This window comes from Limanda limanda, chromosome 3 (genome assembly GCF_963576545.1).
Source record: "Limanda limanda chromosome 3, fLimLim1.1, whole genome shotgun sequence".
In the NCBI taxonomy this organism is placed as follows: domain Eukaryota; kingdom Metazoa; phylum Chordata; class Actinopteri; order Pleuronectiformes; family Pleuronectidae; genus Limanda; species Limanda limanda.
Window position 1 is genome coordinate 8,104,688 of NC_083638.1, and position 24,477 is coordinate 8,129,164.

Here is a 24,477-nt window from a genome sequence, read left to right on the forward strand (position 1 = left end):
TCACATGTCTGCAAGGAGACGGGAAGATTTGACGAAAAAAGCCTTTAAATATCTGTATATATGCAAAAAACCTTTAAATCTCCAGTCATTCTAAATTTACATTTATTAAATGAATAGTTGTTTTGGTTGTAATAATGTAATAAACATATTGAAAAGCAAGATATTGGACTTAGCGCTGCACACAGTCTGTCACTCGCTCGTCCTGTGTAACAACTACAAGGTGCATTGAAGCCACAGTAAGCAAACAGCACTGAGGTGATCAGGAAGCAGCGATTTGATTCTGATCTTTTTACAAACACTCTACTCCCCCTTATATACGTGTAGGGTTAGGATGGCTCGATACTCTCTGTTTCCTATGCACTGAATGCTTTATTATTCCTGCAACCACCGGAGTAGTCGGACTGGAATCAAATATATACCTGAGACCCTGTTTTTCTTTTTTTTTGATTTTTTTTTCTCACGAGGACACACAGAGAGAGAGAAGCAGAGAGAGAGGCAAAAAGTCTGAAATGGCAAAGAGAGGTCTCCGCAGCTCTACCACAAACAACAAGAGACCAAGTCCACTTCCAGGGAAGGAGCCGGCCGTTCTCTACGTCTAATCCTCGTCTACTCGGATATCGTGAGAAGGCAACAACACGCACACACACACTACTGGAGGAGAGCTTGTATCTGAGAGGAGATATTAACACAGTGAGCAGGAGACACGTTGGGGTTAGATAGACGTTAAGCACACACACACACACACACACACACACACTCTCTCAGGATCTATCTTGCTAGCTCTCTCCTCTGATGGAAGCAATACATATGTTATCATATATTCTGTGTGTATATATATATTTATTATATATTAATATTTACGTATATATAACTGAAGAGGTTAAATGGCCACACTCGTATACTAAAGGAAAACTATTCTACATTTAGTCAGGAACGTTATATTGGAGGATAATACAGCAGGAGTCACTAAGTAGAGAGAGAGAGAGAGAGAGAGAGGGTGCTGCAGGATGCAAACCAAACGGGTAACAGTGCACGCTGGGTTTTTATTTTTTATTTTGTTTTGTTTTTGTTCTGTTTGTTTTTTTTATTATCTCCAAGGCAGTTGATACTATTTGCTTTGTACACAGACGGGAAGAAAATACAGATCCCACGCCAAGCTCGCTCGACCGCTTCTCTCTCCCTCAATTCTCTTTTTTGCTTTTCCTGCGTTTGCTTTCAGCGAGATGATTCATTATCTATACACACAAAAGTGATGGCACTCACACACACACACACACACACACACACACACACACACACACACACACACACACACACACACACACACACACACACACACACACACACACGCGCACACATCTCCATAGGGAGCAGCTATGGCGAGTCTAATATTGCAAGTGCAGTCTGAGCTGTGCCTTTTTATGACACAATTTTTCTCTTGGAATAAAGATCCCTGGGTCGGGCTCTGGAGTAATCAGTGGTCATGTGTGGGAGGCGATGATCGCCCGTTAATCGAGTGGGAAGCAGCAGCGGAGGAGGAGCAGACTCCAGCCGGGCAGCCACTCCTCTCTGAACCAAGAGAGGCAGTGACGAAGGAGAAGAGGAAGAGGAGGATAAAGGAGCCTGTCTCCACTGCCACGTCTGAGGGAGGAGGAGAGGAAGCAGAGGGTGATGTACAGATGGGGAAAAGAGAGAGAGAGGAAGAGGAAGGAGGAGGAGGAGTTGGAGGTGGTGGGTTGTGGTGCCGGCGGAGCAGCAGCTACTGGTAGGTGCCGAGCTGGAAGTCCTTCGGGGGCAGCTTGAGGCCCAGGGAGTTGGTTCCCAGGGGGTCGGTCATGTTCTTGTAACGTTCTCCACGGTGCTTCATCAGGAACGGACCCCAGTCGGGCTGAGGGGAGCAGACCAGCTTCAGGCGCTGCAAGAGGAGAGGAAACACAGGGCGGGTTCACACAAGCACAGCAGGTTCCAACAGTTTCCTGGGTGTTAAAGGAACACTGTCTAATGTTTACTGAGGAACAGCGCCCTCTACAGCTACACATCATGGTAAAAGACCATCTTATACCAGTGTTGTAGCACGTGTGATGCACGAATGGAGAACGTGCATGTCAATAGGTGGGATCACAGATTTTCATGGTGGTAATAGTTGGAAATGTCTAAAACGTTATCTCTGATTTCTCAAATTGCTCCAAACCAAAGTTTCTGCCTCTCACGGTGTAAAATGTTGTTAAAGTTGAATAAAATGTTGTTGATCATTCAAAAGTATTATAAAATCAAGAGTTCTCCAGATGCTTGATACTATCAAAGGCTAAAAAGACTTTAAACCTTTAACAAGAGAAACTCTTATTTTATTCAAGTGTAAAAGCAACACGTTGTAACTGTCACTGAGCAACAGCGCCCTCTGCAGCCACACATGGGGATTAACGATGAGCGATGAAGTGCGTTTTTACGTAAGGACACAAAAGTTCATCCACGTGGTGACTGCGTCGTCTCGCTCACTGACTATTGGAGATAAACTCTGGTTTTTAAACTGGTCTAAGTCTTTTTAACTGATCTACAGTTCAGCTTTACTCTCCAGGGAATGAGAGAGGAAACATTCTCTGTATTCATCGTCACTAAAACTGATAATTTAAGGTTGAAAAGTTGCATCACGTTGCTTTAAACCTTTGTTTTGCATGGCGTGCACTGTTTTATGCAGTGGTGCCTTTTTCCAAATCACCACTAGGAGGCGTCAAAGCCTAGAATAGGAAGAACTGAACTCACCCTCCTCCTGCTTATTGGACGGTTTGTGCTTAACTGCAATAATTGACCCTTCATATAAAACTTGCAGGTACATCTAGTTAATTTCCCTGCTTGTATTTCACTCACGGTTCGTGGTCCACTCTTTATTTTTACCGTCCAGCTCGTTCCTCATAATGTGCAACATGGACTCCAGTGACCCTAAGATGATGTTAAGACTAATTTGATGCCTATTTCTAAAAATCAATAAAAGAACCTTGATTGAATAAAAGCAGCAGAAGTTATCGCTTCACTCCCTCCACTTGTTTTCAATCAAGGTGGATGCCGTAAAATCCCTTCCTGCATTTACAAGTCTACACTGTGGTGATTATGCATTTATCACATGGAGCATGAGAGCATCAATGAAGGAGTAAAGTTGGAGGCTGGTCGGTGCCTGAGGCGGCTGAGGAAGAGGAGGCATCAGGACACAAAGCCACGATCTTCATCAGCCATTAATCTGAGGAGGCTATTTAAAACAGAGCCGTCAGACTCGCAGAGAAACGTCCAAATGAGTTCTCACCCAGCAGCCGGCCTCTCCCTGCTAATGAGCCAGGGACCAGGCTATTGATTTATCTGATAGCGTGTGTGTGTGTCTGCGAGTGTGTGTGTGTGTGTATTTACGGAGACACAAAAAACTAAAAGCATCTCTTCACGGCTGCGGCTCGGTTCTTACCTCTTTGAAGGAGCCGGGGGCGAGGTACATCTTGATGAAGAACATGATGGGGATCCAGATGACGGAGCAGATCACCATGAGCCAGCCCATGACCATGGACCAGGTGGGGTAGGTGTACTCCTCATACGTCATCACCTTCCACTGGTACAGACTCAGGAACAGGATGCCCTGCACAGGCCCGGGGATAAAAAAGAAATGGACTTTAAACGAGATGCCTTCTGCCGCAGTGTCCTTGTGCAAGTCACTGAAGCTTCTCCTCAGGGGCCACAGGTGTAAAAGGCTGTGAATTTGCTGCTTTGCACCAAAGGTATAAAAACAAAAGAAATATATTCCAATTTTACATAGGAAGCTAATTTATCACCTGGAGGATTTGTGTCTCGCTGCAGTTTGGAGTAAACGAGTTCCTCGTGCACATTAACATAACGACTCATAATGTATAAAACACGTGCACAGCTAAAGAAAACTGCATCCTTGTTTCCACAGTACAACTGTTCAGACTAACAACATGTGCAGCCTCTTCTGGAAGTTTCTCCAAACAAAGAACTTCTTGTAAGTTCTGTGTCAGGGGGTCGAGCTGCAGAGAATCACATGACCTCGCGTTCAGGAAGCCGACTTTATTTAACTTTGCAGATTGATTTTATTTTTTGTGTTGCAGCTTCACGCACCTTACACAAGTGCATGTACGTGTGCCAAAAACAAAACCTTGGGTGTTTTTGGCATTTCATCGCAGTACTTTTTATGAAGTACTGGAGGGTTATTATTTCTGTACTGTCTGAAACGTACTGCTTTGCAACTGGGGAGTTTAATATAAGTCTTGAAAGAAAAATCCACAATCCCTCATTTGGAGAATCATCCAAAACCGATTTTTAACGAAATAAATAAAATACCTGACGGTGGTTTTCTGCGATTTCCGTTTCCCCTCCAGATTCAAACCCTCACCAGTATGAATACAAATGCAAGTGAAGTAATGCTGCAGCCCAGTGCTGCTGCATTGGAATGATTCTCCGCAGCACATTTATTGCAAATTCGCTGCACTGATCCCAGCACACGTGGCTCAGGAGGATGGATGGTGAAAATGAGACTCAACAAAAGCACTAAAAAGGTGCCGAGCCGAAAATACATTCCCACTTTTGCAGCAAATCTGTTTGAGAGGGACTGAGAGTATAAGAGGAAGAAAAGGGGGAAACAAACAGAGAAAAGGAGGCAGACAGAAATAGATTAGCCTGGCGTCGTGCATCAACGAGCCCTGAATGAGGAAATCTGACGTCCCTGGAGAGCAGCAGGATTCTCCATTTGTCAGTGTCACCTCTGCTTCTGGAGCTACAGTGGATTCCATTACAATTACCAGCATTAATGTGAGCCTGGCGCCCAGACGCCGACACGCTGCTAAACAAGGTGCAGTGGATTTCACAGCTCCGGCGTCACAGCAGGGGGCCGAGAAGTGGTCGTTTCTACAGATAAACACTATTCTCTCTCTCGGGGGGGGGGAACGGGTGCATGTGTTCGCAGCAGCTGAACCGACGACACGAGGACGAATTTGGCGGCGACTGTTGTGAAAAACAACTTGAGACTTGATAACACAACGGGAATTGGAAGGAAAACAAATATAATTTTCTATTTGAGTGAAAACAGGAGCAATTTCCTCCGCCTGTTCCTTTCCACCGGCGAATCAATGAACTTGAAAATGGAAGCTGCACGTGTCCGTGTGTGTGTGTGTGTGTGTGTGTGTGTGTGTGTTTATGTGTGTGTGTGCATGAGATGGGCGAAAAACAAACACACCGTCAGAATGGTCGGAGTCACGAAGGCCCAGCAGATTCTCCAGAATCGGTTTGGCTGGAAACCAATCATCATTTCAATGTCCTCACAGAACCTCTGCAGACCTGTGAAGAAAAAACAGACAGAAGACAGAGGAGTGAAATCAAAAGGTGAAGCCGAGGGAGGGAAGTCTGGGAGAGAGGAGGCACGGAGAGTGACCTGGGTTTAATAAGGTCCTTTAAAATAAAATAAAGAAGAGGGAGGGAGGGTGAGGAAACTCAATATATCCACATGAGTGTGAGAGAGAGAGAGAAGGCCAGAGAGAGAGAGAGAGAGAGAGAGAGAGAGAGTCTCAGTCTCTGTCGTCCCTGGGAGCAGACGGGGGGGGGGGGGGGGAGCAGATGGCTTCATTCCTCTGCCTTTATTGACGGATAACAGTGAGTGACATGAAGAGGCAGAGTCACAAAAATCATTTCAATATGTCACCGGCACGGCTGCTGTGACAAAGCGAGGCAGAGGCGCCCGCTCGTCGCCCCCGGTAACAGCCTCCTGACACCCAACACCTGAGCTCTCTGAGCGAGCGAGAGAGAGAGGGACGTTACCACAGAGACACCCAGTGCTCGGAGATGGAAAGACACCTTCACCACAGAGGACGACTCCTGGATGAAGCTGCTTTAATGCAAAGTTAAAGGGATAGATCACTGAAAAATGATAATTCACTCATCATCTACTCGTCATGTTGTGTTTTTCTGTTGTTTTGTTACGTCTGACGTCTCCAGTTACTTCAATAGTTTTGGATTTGGCTGCAACTCTGTTTACCTCATGAAACTCCAGCAGTGATTGTGGTCTCAAGCACTTCACCCACTCCTCCATCGGCACAGTGGTGAGTGGATAATGAGTTAAGTTTCATTTTTGGGTGAACTATCCCTTTAAGTGATTGTGGGAAGTCACTGTGACTGATCTGTCCAAAAGTGCTGTAAGTGGTTTAACGAGCAAATTAATTATCTTTATATGTTACCATCATATTTGTGCTGCGTGAATAAGCTCCAACAGGTAAACCGAATCAAGCTGCATTAAATTTCCCACTTTCATAGATATCAGATCACTGAATATTTCAGTTTTTGAAGAGAATTAAAATATAAATGTTGATTAGAGCAGCATTAAAGGTGAATAAAATTGTGTTTTTTCTATATGCTTACATTTCTCAATTCAAATAATTCAGAAAATAAAGAAGATTAAAAAAATGTTCTTGTTTGTATAAAGACTTTACAGAATGTAAACTATAAAGTAGGAGACGAATAACGTGTGGCAAGGGAAATGAAAGGCAGACACATCCTGTAACTACATAAGATTTTTAAAAAGTAGAAAATTTAAATTTAGTTTGTGATTCAATTTTCACTCAAATCCTCAAAGGTAGTGAGGTGTGCAGCACCGACTACTGGCGAGAGGCTGTAACTGCAAAACAAAAAATGACAGAGTCTGGTTCCAGAGGTTTCTTCCAGTTACTGAGGAGTTCTTTCTTTCTTTCTTTCTTTCTTTCTTTCTTTCTTTCTTTCTTTCTTTCTTTCTTTCTTTCTTTCTTTCTTTCTTTCTTTCTTTCTTTCTTTCTTTTTTTCTTTCTTTCTCTCCAAAGGAAAGTGCTGCTCGTTGTGGGAACTGTTGGTTTCTCTATTCATTTTAATGTCTTGACCTTATTATGTTATTATTTAAGCTCTAAAAATTGAATTGAAAAACTTTTATTTGACTTCATTCTTCCTTTTGCCGTGAATCTCTGTGAAGCACTTTGTAACCTTGTTTAGATAAGTGCTATACAAATATTTATTATTCCATAGATATTATATCATATTAATTTCAGCAACCATCCACTCTGACTGATTTCCACTGTCCCCAGTCGGATGTGGTTACAGGTAAAAGAAAGTAAACACTCATCATGATGCTGTGATTAATCAAAGGTAAGACACGGTTGAAAAACATAATATTTTTTAAAGTTTCCTGCTGTACGTTGGAGATAAACTCTGGTTTTTAATAACTTCTGAGTCTTTTAAACTGATCCACAGTTCAGCTTCACTCTTCAACTTGCTGGAGCTGATTCTGACAGTTTGACTCTCATACACTTCCACACTTCTCACAAAGGAGGAAAACGGTTTTAATGAAGCTCAGTGTTGATCTTGTGGCCTCAAGACTTTTCCCTCTCGTGCAGGAACTAAACTGTCCCTGTGCCTCGTTGTTCAGTTGCATTCTGGGAAGTGTAGCTACCAGTAACTCACCATATAAGTAGGAGATCCCCACCAGCTCGAAGATAGCGATGATGACCAGAGAGTAGGAGGCCGCGAACGTGTCCACCAGCTGCAGCATGTACATCCCGCTCTGCCACAACCACACACACACAAACATTAGTAAGAAAAGTGTGTCACTGCTTCATCTTCATCACTGCCTCATCTTCATCACGTCTTCCTCCTCCCACCCAGAGTGTCGTACCTCGTTGATCATCGGGAATCCCAGGACGAAGAAGCAGGCGCAGCAGATCAGCGTGAACAGCGGTTTGTTTTTCCTCAGGGTTTTGGGGAACTCGTCCGACACCGAGGTGACGATGGTCTCGATGGTGGCAAACTGGGACGGACGGAGGTGAACAGGAGGGAATAAAGGTGAAGAACGAGTAGACGGGAGGGAAGAGAGGTGAGAAGAAAGGAGGGAAAAGTCAATTCTTTTCTGTTTAATCACATTGAAAAAGTAGTAGAATACCATTAAAGTCCTCTAGATTTAGGTTCATCAAACAACTCCACATGAGAAAACTGTTTTAAATGCAATGACCTGTCACAGCAGATCCTGATTGGCTGGTTCCCTCATTAGAAATACAGATAAATATCCAGGCCAGTCAGCTCAGAGCTCTCCAGTCAGCAGGTTTACTTCTATCTATCTAACATTTGTTTCCAGGAACTACGGAGAAAGTTATTCTGACGCCGAGTGAGATGAGATTTTAAAACAAATGAGGGTTAAGACTTTTAGATCAGGAGGAGAGGAGGAGAGGAGGAGAGGAGGAGAGGAGGAGAGGAGGAGAGGAGGATAAGAGGAAAGGAGGAGAGGAGGAGAGGAGGAGAGGAGGAGAGGAGGAGAGGAGGGGAGGAGGAGAGGAGGAGAAGAGGAGAGGAGGAGAGGAGGAGAGGAGGAGAAGATGAGAGGAAGAGAGGAGGAGAGGAGGAGAGGAGGAGAGGAGAAGATGAGAGGAAGAGAGGAGGAGAGGAGGAGAGGAGGAGAGGAGGAGAGGAGGAGAGGAGGAGAGGAGGAGAGGAGGAGAGGAGGAGAGGTTGACAGGAGGAGGGGAGGAGAGGAGGAGAGGAGGAGAGGAGGAGAGGAGGAGAAGAGGAGAGGAGGAGAGGAGGAGAGGATGACAGGAGGAGAGGAGGAGAGGAGGAGAGGAGGAGAGGAGGAGAGGAGGAGAGGAGGAGAGGGGGAGAGGAGGAGGGGAGGAGAGGGGGAGAGGAGGAGAGGAGAAGAGGAGGAGAGGAGGAGAGGATGACAGGAGGAGAGGAGGAGAGGAGGAGAGGAAGAGAGGAGGAGAGGAGTAGAAGAGTAGAGGAGGAGAGGAAGAGAGGAGGAGAGGAGGAGAGGAGGAGAGGAGGAGAGGAGGACAGGAGGAGTCAGTCTGGAGAAGACCTGATGTAACATGATGGTAAAAGGGTTTCAGAGCCCAGAGGACGGAGGATGAACATGTAAACAGGCAGATTGAGGCAGGCTGGTTAATGTGTGTGTCTGTGTTTGTGTGTGTTTGTGCAGCAGAAACCCACTGACCCCCCCACACACACACTATCTGCCACTTCTCTGCTCCTCCACCTCCTCCTGAGCTCCCAAAACTAATTTCCCGTCAGCATCCCCAGCTTATTACTGCCGAGCTGCTTTCTACGCCACAGGCCGGCGCCGGGCTCCTCGACACCGCCGCTGCCAAGTCACAGTGACATCATCATTTACTGCAGCTGTTGACTTGAGGCCTAATGCACCCCCCCGGCCCCTGATCGGCCCTGCAGGAGCCCCGAGGACCTGCAGGAGCCGGCGTCTCAAACAGAATCGTTGGAGCTCTCGACTTTTAACAGCATCAGTGGAGTCACATCAGGGGGGGGGGGGGCACCGTGTGTGATCTGTGCCTCTGAGCGTGGGCTGGACTCGAGAGGAGCCACTCGAAAAGCTGCAGCTGCTTCAGGGCCACAGAAGAAGCAGGAAATCAAAAACTGACTTGAGGTCACGATGGAAAACAGCTTATTTCTTATGTATGTTTCCAGCAAACAGAGAAATATCTCTCATTCAGGATTATGTTTGCAGAAAAATTTAATTTTTCTTATCTCCAATTTTGTTTCTCTACACTAAAATCCCTCCAAGAGCTCAGGGGAATCTGTTAATATAAGTATTTTGATTACAGCTTTAAAAGTGAATAAAATAATAATAAAAAATATCACCTTTTAATATTTGTGATTCCTTTATTCCTTGATTCCGCTGTGCCTGTGATTTTATGACCTGTCTGTTTTATTTTGCTGCTTTGTAACTTAAATAAAGTTTTTATTATTATCTTCAGATACTATTTCAGTGAACTTGAACTTAGAGAAACTTCCTGTGTTGTTGTTGTGAAACTTTACGTTGAACTCGGTGTCACTCGGTGTCACTCGCCCCCCCCCCCTCTCTGCTCGAGGGCCCAGGAGTTCAACACTTGACCTGAAATCACTTTCCTCAGTCGGTGGTACGAACGAGTTGTTATGTTAATTAGGTCGATGTGTGGAGAATTTAAACGCAGCTGAGTGTCACCGACAAACTTCATCTTCTTTACTTTGAGGAAAACAACGTCTGAAAAACTCTTATAATACAGATGATTTGAGAAGTTCAAACAGACCTTGATGATCTGAGTGAGGTCAGTTTCCTCTGAACTACGAGTTCAACGCTTTAAACACAAACTGATCCATAGAGCTCCTGACATCCTCCAGTAGGAACATATGGTTATTAATGGTTCCAACAGTTTCCCAGTGAATAAGTCCTGGATCTAATTTCCAGGAGTGTGTGTGTGTTATCATGTGCAGCCTGATTGAATCGAAGGGGCCAGTTGGACCCGTGTGCTCCTCTGGGCGCCGTCACAGATCTGAAAACCTGGCACAAGCGGTGGTTACCATGGTATCCAGGCCAAGAGTCAGCAGCATGAGGAAGAAGATGATCGCCCAAAACGGAGACAGGGGAAGTCTGGTCAGAGCCTCTGGATACACCACGAACGCTATGCCAGGACCTGGGACACACACACACACACACACACACGGACACACACACACACATTTAAATACAGGCCTTAATATATAATCCACACACACTATCTCTGGTTAAATGGATGAAACTTGCACCGGCCTCTCGCTGCTGCAGCTGTTCACTGCAGGTTTGGGATCTCACCTTCGTCAGCCACCTTCTCTATCGGCACCTTCAACTCATGCGCCATGAAACCAATGACTGAGAAGATGACAAACCCGGCAAATATACTGGTGGCACTGTTCGTGCACGTCACAATGATGGTGTCCCTGCAGGTGGAAAGAAAGAAAGACAGGAGACGATGATGAATGAGAAAATATCTGCTGTGGCTTTGTTTATATTATTCATTTGTTTCCAGGAAGTCTCTGTCACATTTAAACACAGATAAGGGATCTGACATTTCCCTTTGAGGTTGAGAAAAAAAACAGTAAATAAAAGGCTCTTAATAGTGTTTTATATTATTATTTTGTTTATTTAATGTTCACGAACGGCTGTTGTTGTTGTCATGGTGAGAACTTGTGTCTTTCTATTGATATCCTGCCGCTCTTTTGAGGGTATTTTGTACTTTTTTCTATCTTGGCCTACATTTCTATAAATAAACATAAAGAGAGAGAGGACTTTTTGTTTTTGTTCTACCTTCTGACGTCCTGAAACAATGTTCTAATCGGAGGTTTTCCAGTAAAAAACAAACTTCAGTCGTCTGATCTGATTTGATAATAAGGCCGGAGGTTAATCATTAAATCAACGAAGACGATATGAGACTTAAAACATGAGCTGCCACAAAGAACAAATTAAATATTACAATACTCTGTAATGTTATAATCCAAATACATATTCATGTGTTGTGAATTGGTCTCAAATCAGAAAAAATCTGATAAAACACCAATACAAATAATAAAACTCTTTCAAATCTGAAAACAGTAATTAATCCCTGTTTCAAAATGAAAATCTTTCGTGTCCCAGTTTTAAATCTGGTGTAAAATGTGGCTGTAACATCGGTGAGATAAAATAAAGAAACACTGAGCTGCCGGCCGTGAAGAGCAAAGTTTAATATTCACAGATTCAGCGTCGTGTGTGCCCACAGTGACGATCTGAATCAGAAGCCTGTTCCACCTGCTGTGTGTTTACCTGTAGCAGTTGTTGTGGAACTTGTTGTAGGAGGAGAGAGTGATGAGGCCTCCCCAGGCGGCCGACAGGGAGAAGAAGATCTGAGTGGCGGCGTCTTTCCACACCTGAGAGAGGAGGAGGAGGAGGGAGAGGAGGAAGAGGAGGAAGAGGAGGAAGAGAGCTGAAGGTAACGAGCAGGAAACAAACAGCCGAAACCTCTGTGTGGCTTTTCTGAATATGAACAAACGTCACGTCACCTTGGCGTCCATCAGCTTCTCCCACTTGGGGGTGATGAAGTAGAGGATGCCGTCGCCTGCACCGGGCAGCGTCACTCCTCTGATGAGCAGGATGACCAGGACCACGTAGGGAAAGGTGGCGGTGAAATAAACCACCTGAGCAGAGAGGAGAGGAGAGAGAGGGAAGTTAGAGAAAGGGAGGATGGTAAGAAGATGATGACTGAAGAGAAACACGAAGAATCAGGGGGTGACACCAAAAAGGGAATATCCAATATTTATTTAAGAGGATTATTCTACTTATACCAATGATTCACCATTTCTACGTCATATTAAATATTACATTTCTTAGGCAGTGTATTAGTTGCAGGATCCATCTGGATGACTTCAGCTGAATTTATTAACTTCAAGAAATACTCAAATATTCCAGTGTCACTCTCATAATAATCATCTCTTCCTGGATTGATGAACATTTTCAACATAACCACTGAGACCTGAGAGTCAGTTTGTCTCAGGTGGGCTGCACGTCATCACTACAGCCAGCAGAGGGCAGCATGACACCAGAATGTAATCTTTCTCCTGGATGGATTCACTTCCACGAAGAAAAAACTTTCTGCATATTGACTTTCCTTCAGTGAACATGAGAATTTCCAAAATATCAGTTACTTAATTCAGCCAAATTTTGTTTCACTTTTCACTGAAACAATCTTCTCCCTTTTTCTCATAATATTTTCCTTCCTACAAGAGAATACAAATTTTATGTGCAGCATGCGTCTGGTCTATATTCTTAGTGTTTAAATAGATGCATGAAAACATCAAGTTAAATGTGACGTTGAAATGTAAGAATCTTCTGTTTTTGCTTCATTTTCATTTACACTGTGACTATGAGTTGAATTATCTTTGTTATAATGTGAATTTAGGTTTTTACAGTGAAAACGTTAATGATCTAAATCCTCTAATTTTCAGAATGAATGTCAACATTTTTTATTGCTCTCAGATACGTATCAAAATAAGTTTGAACTATTTCAAATAAAAAGGTTTAATAGTTGAAGACTAAACATTTTGCTCCTGGTTTCATATAAACAAGAAGATTTAAGATTTAATTTGTTTGTTTAACTTGAATCTGAATCAGAAAACAACCATCATCTTGAATTGTCTGTGAGTTTGATTAAAACATGAGTTGTTCCCTCATTGAGGAGCAGAGCTTCTCATGCTTCATCACTAGGTGGCACTTTGATCACAGAGAACCAGATCAGAGGTTCATGTTTGTGGAGTTTCTGTGTTTGTGTAGACTTTGTGTTTGCAGAGTTGTTGTGTTTTCTGAGTTGTTGTGTTGCGTTACCTTCCCTGATGACTTGATTCCTTTGGCTAAAGAGGCGTAGACGATGAGCCAGGCCAGGCAGAGACATCCTGCCAGAGGCCAGCGGATGTCTCCTGGGAATTCAATCCCTTTAGAGATGTGCAACACATTGTACCTGCAGGCGTCAAAACTCAGACTCAGAACCACTCACACAATACACAGAAACAAACATGAAGTCTTGAGGAAACCATTTATGTGTATTATTGAATCACACGCTTTGTAAAATGATTTAAATGTAATACACTTCCGCAATTTGTTTTCTAATTCTTCTTGAATCTACTGCAGAGATGCTGTCGTTAAATTAAAAAACACTGAAACTTATTTGTTCTATGTTATATAAACAGGTTGCATGTTTATTTTTGTATAGGAGTTGTTGTATTCGTCCTTTTCCTTTTTGTCTGTGTTTGTGCGTGTGTGTGTGTGTGTGTGTGTGTGTGTGTGTGTGTGTGTGTGTGTGTGTGTGTGTGCGTCTGTGTGTGTGTGTGTGTGTGTGTGTGTGTGTATTCAATTCAAAGTTGTTTTGGCTCTTTTCTGGACCAAAGACTGAATCTTTGAGACTCCAATAGTAACCATAGGCATCTAAAACAGTAAATTCTATTATCTAGATAATAAAATTATACCAAAACCTTAGCCACAGCCAGTTGACATTGTTTTGAAGGAGCTACAGAGCCAAACATCTGTCAGAGAGGTAATTATATAAGATTTAACATTAACTCAGAGATATGAATCTGTGAAACCAAACTGCAAAGATCCACTGTTTGTAAATTCTCCTTCCAGCTCCTGCTGCTCCTCCATCAGCCCGAGGCCTCACTCACTTGAAGTACTCCTCACTGGGGCTGACATCGGTCTTGTTAGCGTCCACTGTCATGTTCAACAGCTTGGTCAGGTTTCCCATTGTGTTTGCGGACAGACAGAAGGAGGAGTTCTTGATGGACGAGATGTTTCTGTCCCGCAGGATGCACGAGTCTGTTCCAATCAGAAAGCAACACACGTCAGCCGGGGAGACGTGGACGGGGACGAGCAGCTGAGAGACTCTGTTTAACGTCCACTCAGCTTCTCACTCCCAGAGTAAAGTGAACAGATGGATGTGGTTTGTAGAAATGAGGAGTGACGGGAGGCTGCTGCAGCCGGGGGTGCAGAGGGAACCTGCACAGTTTTATTACACTCAGGCTTTTTCTTTTTGTTCTTGCACAACCAGATGTGCAAAAGCAAAAAGGATGCTCTGAACTGGTTTTGCTTTTAACTGCACAAATTAGGTAAAATGTGTTTTATGTGTTGAACATTTGTTGAACTGTGCTTTGAATTCATAGAAGATGCAGTGAATTAATGTCAGTTCTACATTTAAGACAGAATACTGACGATTAAACACAAACAATAATGCAAGATAGATGTTTCTGCAGCTGAACACGGTGGAAAAAACATGTAAAACTCATAAGACAATGCCTCAAAACAAACAAACTAAATAACCACAAAGATAAAGGTTTTTTTTAAATATAATTGCAATGTTACATGATGCACAAAATATATATTTACTGGGCCTGTGCTTTGAAGTACAAAGTGATTCAGGAATAGAATAGAATAGAATTTGAAATATTCCATATTATCATTACTACTTACTTCCACTTAAGCTTATTATTGTAACTTATTTCTTTATTTGCATTTCTAGTTATTTCTGTTAGACTCCAGTTCTGCATTACTCCGTATACACAGTATAGTTTTTTATTTGACTTCTATTATACTTTATACTTTCTTCTTTGCTTTCACTAATGTATTTACACTAAATACTTTATTGTTTAAGTCACTCTACTTCATTATATACTGTTATACTGTGGAACTGGAGCAAGCTGGCACAAAGAAAGTGAGTAAAGTCATATCTTTTATCTTAATAGAATAGAATGGAAAATAATACATTTATATTGTTTTATTCACTATACTCCATTATGTATTATGATACTGTAATCTTGGAGTATTACTTTTGGGATTAAGTCGAATAGAATCGAATAGAATGTTTCTTCACTACATCTGCAGAACATGTGGATTATCAACAGAGGTGCAGTTCGTGTGGCAGCCTGCAGGGGTCAGTCTCGGGCTCACTGCAGCACTGCAGCAGCTCTGTACAGTAAATTTGTCAAGCAAGCAGTTTTTATGCTGAATTCACAGAAACGCTTCTGGCAAATTTCACGTTAAACGAGCGGAAATTTCGATATTTACTCGACGCAGATCGACACAGAAACAACTCGTGAGTATTTCCCTCTCGATAAAAACAGGATTTGATGTCATTACGGTAATTTCCCAGTGTTTCACGTATCCCTTGCAGATTTAAAGGATAAAAATAAATAAAAGCCTGCTGCAATCTGCCAAAAAAACAAGGATCCAAAAATATATATCAAATGTTTGTTTCTCGGTTTGATCTGTGGCACCGGGGCATTGATGACATGTGACAGGTCCACGTCATTAACATGGAGCAGGGAGGTGGAGAGGTTTTTGGAGGGATTGAAAAGTGCTGGAGAGGAAACCGCTTAGAGATCACAGGTCAGGATTCATTATACTGCAGGACACCTCCGCTGACGCATTGCGCATTGTGAGGAGAGGTGTGTGTCTGTGAGTGTGTGAGAGTGTGTGAGAGTGTGAGAGTGTGTGAGTGTGTGTGTGTGTCTCACCTAACAGCAGCATGTCTTTGTCCTTACAATCCAACGTGTTCCACTCATTCCTACAGTGAGCCCATGGCAGTGAGCCCTTCAACGAAGCGAACAGGTAGTACAGTGTCCAGCACATTATAATATTATAGTATATGGCTATCAAGACAGATATTATCAACATGGCAATCCCGCAACCTAAAATAAATAAATGAGACGAAATATATAAATTACTCTTAAGGAAAAGTAGAGAACTCGTGAGAAAAAAGATTTATAAAATATATAAGAAAAGTGTTTTCTTATGTTTTTGGTTTATGCGGTGGCAGTTTACCTTGTAGGGCCGGGACGCACTTCCACACGGACACGGGGCCCTGGCTGGCGAACTGGCCCAGGGACACCTCAAGTAAAAAGATTGGGATCCCGGCGATGCCCAACATGGTCAGGTAGGGGATGAGAAAAGCTCCTGCAGAGAGAGGGGGGGTCAGACTACAGGCACAGGTCGAATACTGACTGTGAGATACATTAAATAAAACTAAAAAACATGGGAATTCATAAAAAACACATGCATGTAGAGTGCACACGTCCCATCTGCTGACAGCACGGACCATTACACTGATTAATGGGTCGAAATACTCAGTTATCTGTAAATGGCTGCGAGCACAAATGACCTGACATCATCATAATAATAATAAAAAATAATAATAATAATAAATCTTTTTATAGAGATTTTTTCTTTGCATTCTTTAATTTTTTTTTATTAAAATAATCTAATTTCTGGAGTGTAATCATATTTTTAGTACTATTTTTTTGGCCTGGTTATAGGCCCACGAGGATACATGGAAAACAACAATAAAAAGTAATTTAAATCCTGAATTTAATGGGATTTGAAAAGTATTTTTTCTTTATTTCTTTTCTTTGTTATTATTATTTGCATTATTTTACTTTTTTCATTTTTTTTCTTACCTCCACCGTTTTGAAAGGCGAGGTAAGGGAACCTCCACACGTTCCCCAGTCCCACCGCATACCCAACCATGGACAGAATAAAATCCATTTTATTGGTCCAGTTTCCTCTGGCCTTATTCTCATCTCCACCTTCATCATCATCCTCTTCTCCATCGACAGCCTGAATGAGGTGGAGGGAGAAGAACATCCATTCATACACCCAAAGGAAAACTGAAACCAAAAAGTTTCATGACCATAAACTCCAAACTCGATCATCACAGAAATAACCGACCAATAAAAAATAATCCTTCAGTCAACAGCCACCAACAAAAAGCTCCTGAACACGAACACGTGACAAGAGGGAGATTTGAGCTGCAGTTATGCGGCTCATTAATTATTACTGGATTTCTCCTTCAGGATAATTCAGGTTAATAAACACTTTTCTTTTTTTCTATTATTTAAACAGCAGCAGATTTTCATTGATAAGCCTGATTCTTTACAGCTCCGTTAATGTCACAGACAGATTCATCACTTGCAACGATTATGCATAAATAAAAACTTCTTGCCAGTTGCTCAATAATAAAAAAATATTAATATAATAAAAGTGTAAAAAAAAAAACAGATAAATGCGTAATTTCAGCTGCACCGCAGGATTTGAATGGACTCGTAAAAAAAAGAAAAGACTTCAGATAAATACACAACACCGTGCATAGGAATGTGTGTGTGTGTTGGATGTGTGTGAGTGTATGTGTGTGTGTGTGTGTGAGGGGGGTGCCCTCGTGGGAGTTGCACACAATCCGCAGTCTCCTGCAGCCGGAGAACCCCTGAGCTTCTGGGCTCAAACCCCGGTTTCATCTCACAGCTTTAATATTGTAAATTTAAATAAACGAAAAGATATGAACCAACAATAAATAATGACACATTTCTTGAAGCTGCGTAAAACAAACAAAAAAGCACAAATAGATTTGATTCCTTCTCATCGGATCGTTCATCGCTTCATCCAAACGACGCCTCGGTTCTTCTTCTCCAGATGTTCCTCGGACTCCAGCGGGGTTGGAAGTTCCTCTGTGAGGAAGCTGCAGCAGATTGGTGCAGAGGCTTCAGGACAAAGAGGCTGCGCAGCGCGGGGACGCCACAAAGACCAGAGTCCACCCACTGACCAGTATCCACCCAGACCTGATCATCCCCAAACCACATGAACCAGATCCAAGTCTGTGCAGCGTGGATATCAGTTATATCTGTTCTGTATCGATTCGTTTATTTATTTAACAGTTTGCGCGTAAGGGAAATAAACCTCGTGTCGTGTGGATTTGTGGAAACTTCAATACAACCTAGATTATTGAACCACAGGCCGCAGTGTTTCCATATTAAACAGAAGCATCTTCTTTCTACACTTCTCTGTGTGATTGATTTACGTTATGATTGCTGTTTTTTACGCATAAATCGAATCTCGACACGTTCAACATTTTACGCACAGATCCACGTCACGGATCGGGATGTCCTCATCACACATCAGCCCGCACCTCTGCATGGCGGGTGGGGGGGCTCCCGGGGGCGCGCACCCGCCTCTCATTCATTCATGCTTTCTTATCAGCGACACTCGTGCACAACACAACACACAACACACAACACACGCCAGCAGCTCACGGTTCGGTTCCGGTTGACTTACCCCCGCCACGGCGCCGGGCTGCACCGACGTGTTCCCATCTGTCCCCAGGATGATGGTGGTCTGGCTCATGGCCGTCCAGGAGCCCGCGGTGTTGTTCTGCTCCGCGGGGGCCCGCAGGGGGTCGTTGCACTGGGAGGAGGACCCCCCGCTGCGAGGAGAACCGGTGGGATCCTCCCTGAAGGCCCCGGACCCGGACCCGGCCGCCGGGGTGTTTTTAAACGTCCCGTAAGCTTTACTGCTGTCCGCGTCTCCCCCTGGTTTATTTTCCGTGGGACAAAAAGTTTTGCTCTCGTTGCTCGGAGGCTGCGGCGCCTGGTGGTGGTGGTGTGGGGGGGGCGGCGCGCACGCAGCAGCAGCACTGTTGTCCGGTGCGTGTGTTGTAAGTCCCGCAGCTCCGTCGGGCTGCTGCTGCGCCGGGATGTAGCCCGGGGCCGGCTGCTTGGCCATCATGTCTCTCTGGTCTGAGGAATCCTGGAACATGGAGGAGACACAGATCAGCACAGACAGAAGAACAGAACCAGAGGAACCAAAGGAACCAGAGGAGGAACCAGAGGAGGAACCACAGGAACCAGAGGAACCCGAGGAACCAGGAGGCTGCAGCTGCTCATCTCCGCTGCGGGAACACAAAGGCTCGATTCTGCATCGCTTTCCTGCAGCTTGTCCCGAGTCTGGCGGCTCTGTAGTTTCAATTCACAATCTACCGGTGTATGCGCGTGTGCGTACGCGTGCATGCATGTGTGCGTTGCAGGGGAGGAGGGGAGGGGGGGGGGCTGTCGCTGTGCTTCTCCAGTTCTCGCTTTCTGCAAGATTCTTTAATTTTACGCCCCATTTCCCCCTCATGTCATTCAGCCACACACATCCACTGGGTTTTATGGGCACTAGACAAGCTGCTGCGGGTCTCTCGGTGGCTCGGCTCCCCCCCCACACCCCCCCTCCCGGAAGGCAAGCGAGAGACCCCCGGCGTCCCAGCAGCCAGCGAGGGGGACCCGCGGCGGAGGAATTACAAATGACTCGCGGAGGTTTAGCTCGGAGGAGGCGGGAAAAGACCCCGGGAAGAGACCCTCCAGATTCTAAAAATGGAAAGTGGGGTTATTTGAGAAAAAAAAAGGGTGGTGGGTGATGGGTGGTGGGTGGTGGGGGGGAAATTTCCTCCTGATTGATTAACGCTCAGTTCTGTTGTTAATTAGCGGGGAAATAAGTAGAATCGGTTAAATCGCACCTGGGTGTAATTGGCTCCTGGTTACGGAGAAAATGGATAAATAAGGAAAAGAGGGTTCGATGGAGGAGAGGAAACTTCCTCCTCTTTTTGAAGTTGTAAAGACACACATGACACATTTCTATAAAAGCAGACACAGGTTCGATTCCTGACAGAAGAAAGTGAGAAAAGTTTTCTGTAAATGTAAAGGCAGTTGGATTTCAGCACCACGGACAGCGACACTGTGAAAAAGTGCCGAATCAGCCAGAAACAAAGTGAGAAACAAGTTCATAAAAGAGATGAAAACGTGAATAAAAAGTGTGTCGGGGACACTCACCATGTTCCGTGTGTTCTCCGAAGCTCTCCTGGCAGAGTGGGACCCGCTGTGGGAAAGTGGAGGGGAGGACTGGGAGCTGGTGCCTGTGGCCGCGCACACAGCAGAGTGCAAAGCTTTTCTATAGGTCCGTGGGAAACGGGTTTGCGTCAGTGCGGTGCAAGGTGCCCTTCGCGGGACGCTTTCTTGATAATAGGAGTTTGATAAATCATTGGCCTTGGATTGGGGATTTTTAAAGGGACAACCGGAGTCAAGACGACAGAGAGAGAGAGGGGGGGGGCGAGGGGGTTGTGCGTGCGTGGATTTGTGTGCGTTCCGGTTACGCAAGATGCCTGCGTGCGTGAGCGCTGGACGGCTGATTAATACACTTGTCTCCAGGGATGTGTAGGGTGCTCTCTCTCACAAACACACACACACACACACACACACACATGGACACACACACACCAGCTCTTCCCACAACACACAGACCCAGGTTCAGGCTCTTATCGACAGGATGTAACGAGCAACACCAGAGTGCACTTGGGTCTAAATAACATCTGAGTCGTGTTTCTCTGGTACAGTCACAAGTACAGTAGCATTGGTGTTCGCAAGATTCTTGGTTAAAAAGAAATCTTTCTTCTTCGTCTAACGCAAATCTTAGGCCTGGAAATGCAGAAACTTGCCTCTACGTGTGTGTTTAAGTTGTTAAATATCAAAAAGTAGTCTGACATCTTTATAAATATTATTATGAACACGCATATTGTGACTAAGCTTGTGAAAAATCCACTATTTGTCATTTCACAAGTAAAATCGAGGGTTAAAGATCATGTGCTAAAAATGGTCTGAACTATAAATAGTTTTTTCACTTGACTTGTTTTACGCACGGCGGCGCGCTTCTGGATCTATAGGTTCACGCTCCTCCGTGCGTCATCGATAGGAGCAACGATCAAGTTGGGCAAATAAAAAATAAAAAAAATAAAGTAGGCGAGGTCTTGGAGCAGCTACTCATTTGTCCAGGTTCTTACGCAAGAAGGAAGGAAGGAAGGGAGGAAGGGAGGAAGGGAGGAAGGGAGGAAGGGAGGAAGGGAGGAAGGGAGGAAGGATGGAACAGGAGCCAAGAGCCAACCGCTGGACTCAAAGCAGTGACAGCGCAGGGTGTAAAAAAGAAAAGGTGACACACGCTGTAGATTGTGAAACACTGCATTGCGCATATGAACCAGAGGCCAAGTCTCCAGATCAGATCCCGACCAGCGAGTCACATGGGAGTACATCCCAAAAAGAGACCCTTCGTTCAATTGAGGAGAAATTGGTTGATTTGATTTTTTTGATCGTTGAACAAATCTTTAGGCCTCGATGCGGTGGATCATCACAGTAAGAGCTGCAGGAGACACACAACACACACCACACAAAGACACACACACACACACACACATGCACATAAATAAACACACACCGGGCGGATACAGGGGAAATAAATTGGTTTCGTGTAGAATGTTTAATTCTGACAGTTTGAGGTGATTTCGCTTAATGAAGCGGGACTTCCGGGCCTCGCCTCTGATTGACGGGATGTGCACGTGGCTCATCTCAGACCTGACTGTGCAAATTATTACACATTAAAAATAAGCAGCAGGGTTTAGCTGCCTATAGAATATATAGTAAGAATAATGATATTAAATTGCAAGCAGGGCAATATATATGATATTTATGTTGTATATAGGCTGATAATAATTAATGGGCTGTTAAATTGACGTCGATAAAATCATTAGGGATCGTTTGAGATCTTTTACATTTTAAAAACATTAAAGAACGAGTCCACATCCGGTTTGAGAAATTTGTTTCCAAACCACATAAATAAAAATCAGACGTGTTTTTTTTTATTATAAACTAAAAACTATTTGCATTAAATGAACAAAACACTTTTTGTGATGAATGATGACTTCACGACAGCTGTGAGCAGGTTTGAGTCTCTCTCTCTCTCTCTCTCTCTCTCTCTCTCTCTCTCTCTCTCTCTCTCTCTCTCTCTCTCTCCTCATTGTGCGTGTGCGGCCGTGCATGCGCTCCAGATAAGCGGCTGCGGTGCGTGTGCACGAGCCGCCGCCTCGACTTTAATTACATTGTCAACAGAGAATAATTGTAATTGATTTCTGCTCCTCTTCCTCCCACACGCACACGCACGCGCACACACACGCACACGCACGGCACTATAATCATGCCAACACGTGTAGTTCTGATTCTCATCAGGCGTTTTTTAAATGTTTCATTCAAACCAGAACTCTCTCTCTCTCTCTCTCTCTCTCTCTCTCTCTCTCTCTCTCTCTCTCTCTCTCTCTCTTTATTTATTTAATTGTCATTCTCTCACTCTCTTGCTCATTCTGCAGGATCCAGATCTCAGCAGCAATTATCATTATTATTATTATTATTATTATTATTATAATTGGTGCTGCTCTCATTAATACCATCATTACATCGATAAATATCACTCTTATTTTCTGTTTCGGGTCCCTCTCTCTCTCTCTCTCTCTCTCTCTCTCTCTCTCCCTCCCTCTCTTTTCAACCCACCTCTCCTCTCTCCCCCATATTCCTCCTCCCAAGCCCAACCGGTTGAGGCGTTTTTTAAATGTTTCAGTCAAACCAGAACTCTCTCTCTCTCTCGCTCTCTCTCTCTCTCTCTCTCTCTCTCTCTCTCTCTCTCTCTTTATTTCTTTCTCATTCTCTCACTCTCTCTCTAATGCAGGATCCAGATCTCATCAGCAATTATCATTATTATTATTATTATTATTATTATCATTATTATTATAATTTGTGCTGCTCTCATTAATACCATCATTCATTTCTGTTTCGGGTCCCTCTCTCTCTCTCTCTCTCTCTCTCTCTCTCTCTCTCTGTCTCTCTCCCTCCATCTCTTCTCAACCCACCTCTCCTCTCTCCCCCATGTTCCTCCTCCCAATCCAAACCAGTCGAGGCCGATTTCCCACCTCCACTCATCAGAGGAAGAGGCTTCTACTGGTTCCTGGTTTTAATCTTTCATTAATATCCACACATCAGAGAAGCACCGTCACAGCGGCCTGTGTTGGATTCAGCTCCATCATCTCTTTCCTTTTTTATTTCTGGCCCAGACTGAAGTCGTGATGGAGGAGCAGGGCTCACGCACGGCACGCACGCGGATGAAGGGACATTTCCGGGTGTGTCTCCTCGCGCTCGTTAATTTCGCGGGCGCGTGTAATTAATTGATCGTTCACTCCCACTGTCGCCCGAGCGATAAGAAGTTGCATCCATCTGAGGCTGCAGGCGCCTGGACAGCAGCGATTCAGCGGAGGAGGTCAACCAGAGGCCCAGGGCTGCCCTTCATCATCATCATCATCATCACCCTCATCATCATCTTCATCAGTTCTGGGTGTCACAGGCTTCAAGCTGCCGCAGAGAAAGCAGTGAAAACCAAAAGGCTTTTGTGTTTTCCTTACCACAGCAATTCTGTTTTAATTCCCTTTTGGTCTTTTCATAATTCAGGCGACCATGTGGTTTTCTAAAGGTGTTCAGGCTGCAGGGCGAACCCCCCCAAAAATACCCTTAAATAAGTTGTGGTACAAATAACTATATTTGTGGAAGGATGGAAAATGGGCCAAGAAAGAATCCCGGTCTTGAATATTGTGAGATTTGGCGTTTTTTAATTAAAAAAGGTGACTGATATTTCTGAGTGTGTGCGGGTGCAGCTTGGTTGAATTCAAGGGGACTGTTGGGCCTTTGTATGATATCCAAGTGCTGTTCTATAATCTTTAAACCTTTTCACAGTGTATCTGTATTTATGCTGATTATTAAAACTCTCCAGGATTTCATAAAGTCCTCTTCCACGGGGCTATGGAGTCTGAGTCAAAATAAACTCAAGTCCTCTGCTGTTGGAATAGAAACTGAACATGATGACTGGTCCGGTCCTTGTGTGAAGCTGCAGGTACAAGAACCACGTGATTAAAATGCAGATGATTAAATGAAACTTTAATGTGAGCCGAGTGTTTCCAGTTTAATTTCACTGGGTTAGAACTTGTGTTAGGCTGTTTCTGTGCAGGGCCTGGTTGGGATGACACTGGTATGTATCAGGTACATTAAGGGGATGGGTATTAGGAGTGTGTCTAATTGATTTAGAAGTGGTTCTCAGCCACTGTGTGGTAATAAATATGGCTGCAAACCAGTAATACCAGATACTGTGGGTTTAGTTGGTAATCATCAGATCAGATGTATCTTAAATAGTTTTAGAACTATGTCTGAACAAACTTGATGGATTTGGTGCAGAATTTAAGGAACTTTTGGGCCTCGGTGGACGTTTTCTATATTGAGCCGGAACATGTCCTCAGAACTCAGAGAGACAATTCATATTCAACACGACAAACTCACTCAGTTTCCTGCTATTTGCTGGTTTGTTTAGGAATAAATAAGAAAATGTCGCCTGGAGCTGAAGGAATTCAACATGTTGGGTTTTTATAAAAGGTCCGTGACTCATCTCAGGCAGAAAATGAAAGTGGAAATTTCAGTGGACTGTAGCTGAGGCGA

General features: G+C 44.0%; 1 protein-coding gene across 2 annotated transcripts; it reads right to left on the reverse strand.

Moving 5' to 3' along the window:
- Positions 1–1,694: 1,694 nt before the first annotated feature.
- slc6a5 (solute carrier family 6 member 5) lies at positions 1,695–18,904 on the reverse strand. Of its 2 annotated transcripts, none has more exons than XM_061068240.1 (15): positions 18,425–18,904; positions 16,777–16,936; positions 16,145–16,276; positions 15,838–16,011; positions 13,993–14,143; positions 13,160–13,292; positions 11,842–11,976; positions 11,606–11,709; positions 10,622–10,746; positions 10,351–10,463; positions 7,682–7,813; positions 7,471–7,570; positions 5,228–5,328; positions 3,449–3,616; positions 1,695–1,915 (listed from the first exon to the last, which is right to left on the reverse strand). In XM_061068240.1, exons 1-15 carry the CDS (start codon positions 18,902–18,904, stop codon positions 1,760–1,762), a joined length of 2,364 nt encoding a protein of 787 aa, XP_060924223.1. In that variant the 3' UTR covers positions 1,695–1,759. The 2 variants fall into 2 exon arrangements, with proteins under 2 accessions (XP_060924223.1, XP_060924224.1); XM_061068241.1 differs by having other exon boundaries at positions 16,777–16,923; positions 18,421–18,904.
- Between the last annotated feature and the right edge of the window lie 5,573 nt (positions 18,905–24,477).

What these genes read in the sequence shown, in the direction of transcription:
- slc6a5 (XM_061068240.1), bottom strand. Translation starts at nt 18,904, where the DNA reads ATGTTCCAGGATTCCTCAGACCAGAGAGACATGATGGCCAAGCAGCCG. An exon ending in TGACTCCGACCATTCTGACG is followed by an intron (nt 3,617 to 5,227) that starts GTGTGTTTGTTT and finishes GGGCCTGTGCAG; the next exon opens with GGCATCCTGTTCCTGAGTCT. An exon ending in CCCCCGGCTCCTTCAAAGAG is followed by an intron (nt 1,916 to 3,448) that starts GTAAGAACCGAG and finishes CTCCTCTTGCAG; the next exon opens with CGCCTGAAGCTGGTCTGCTC.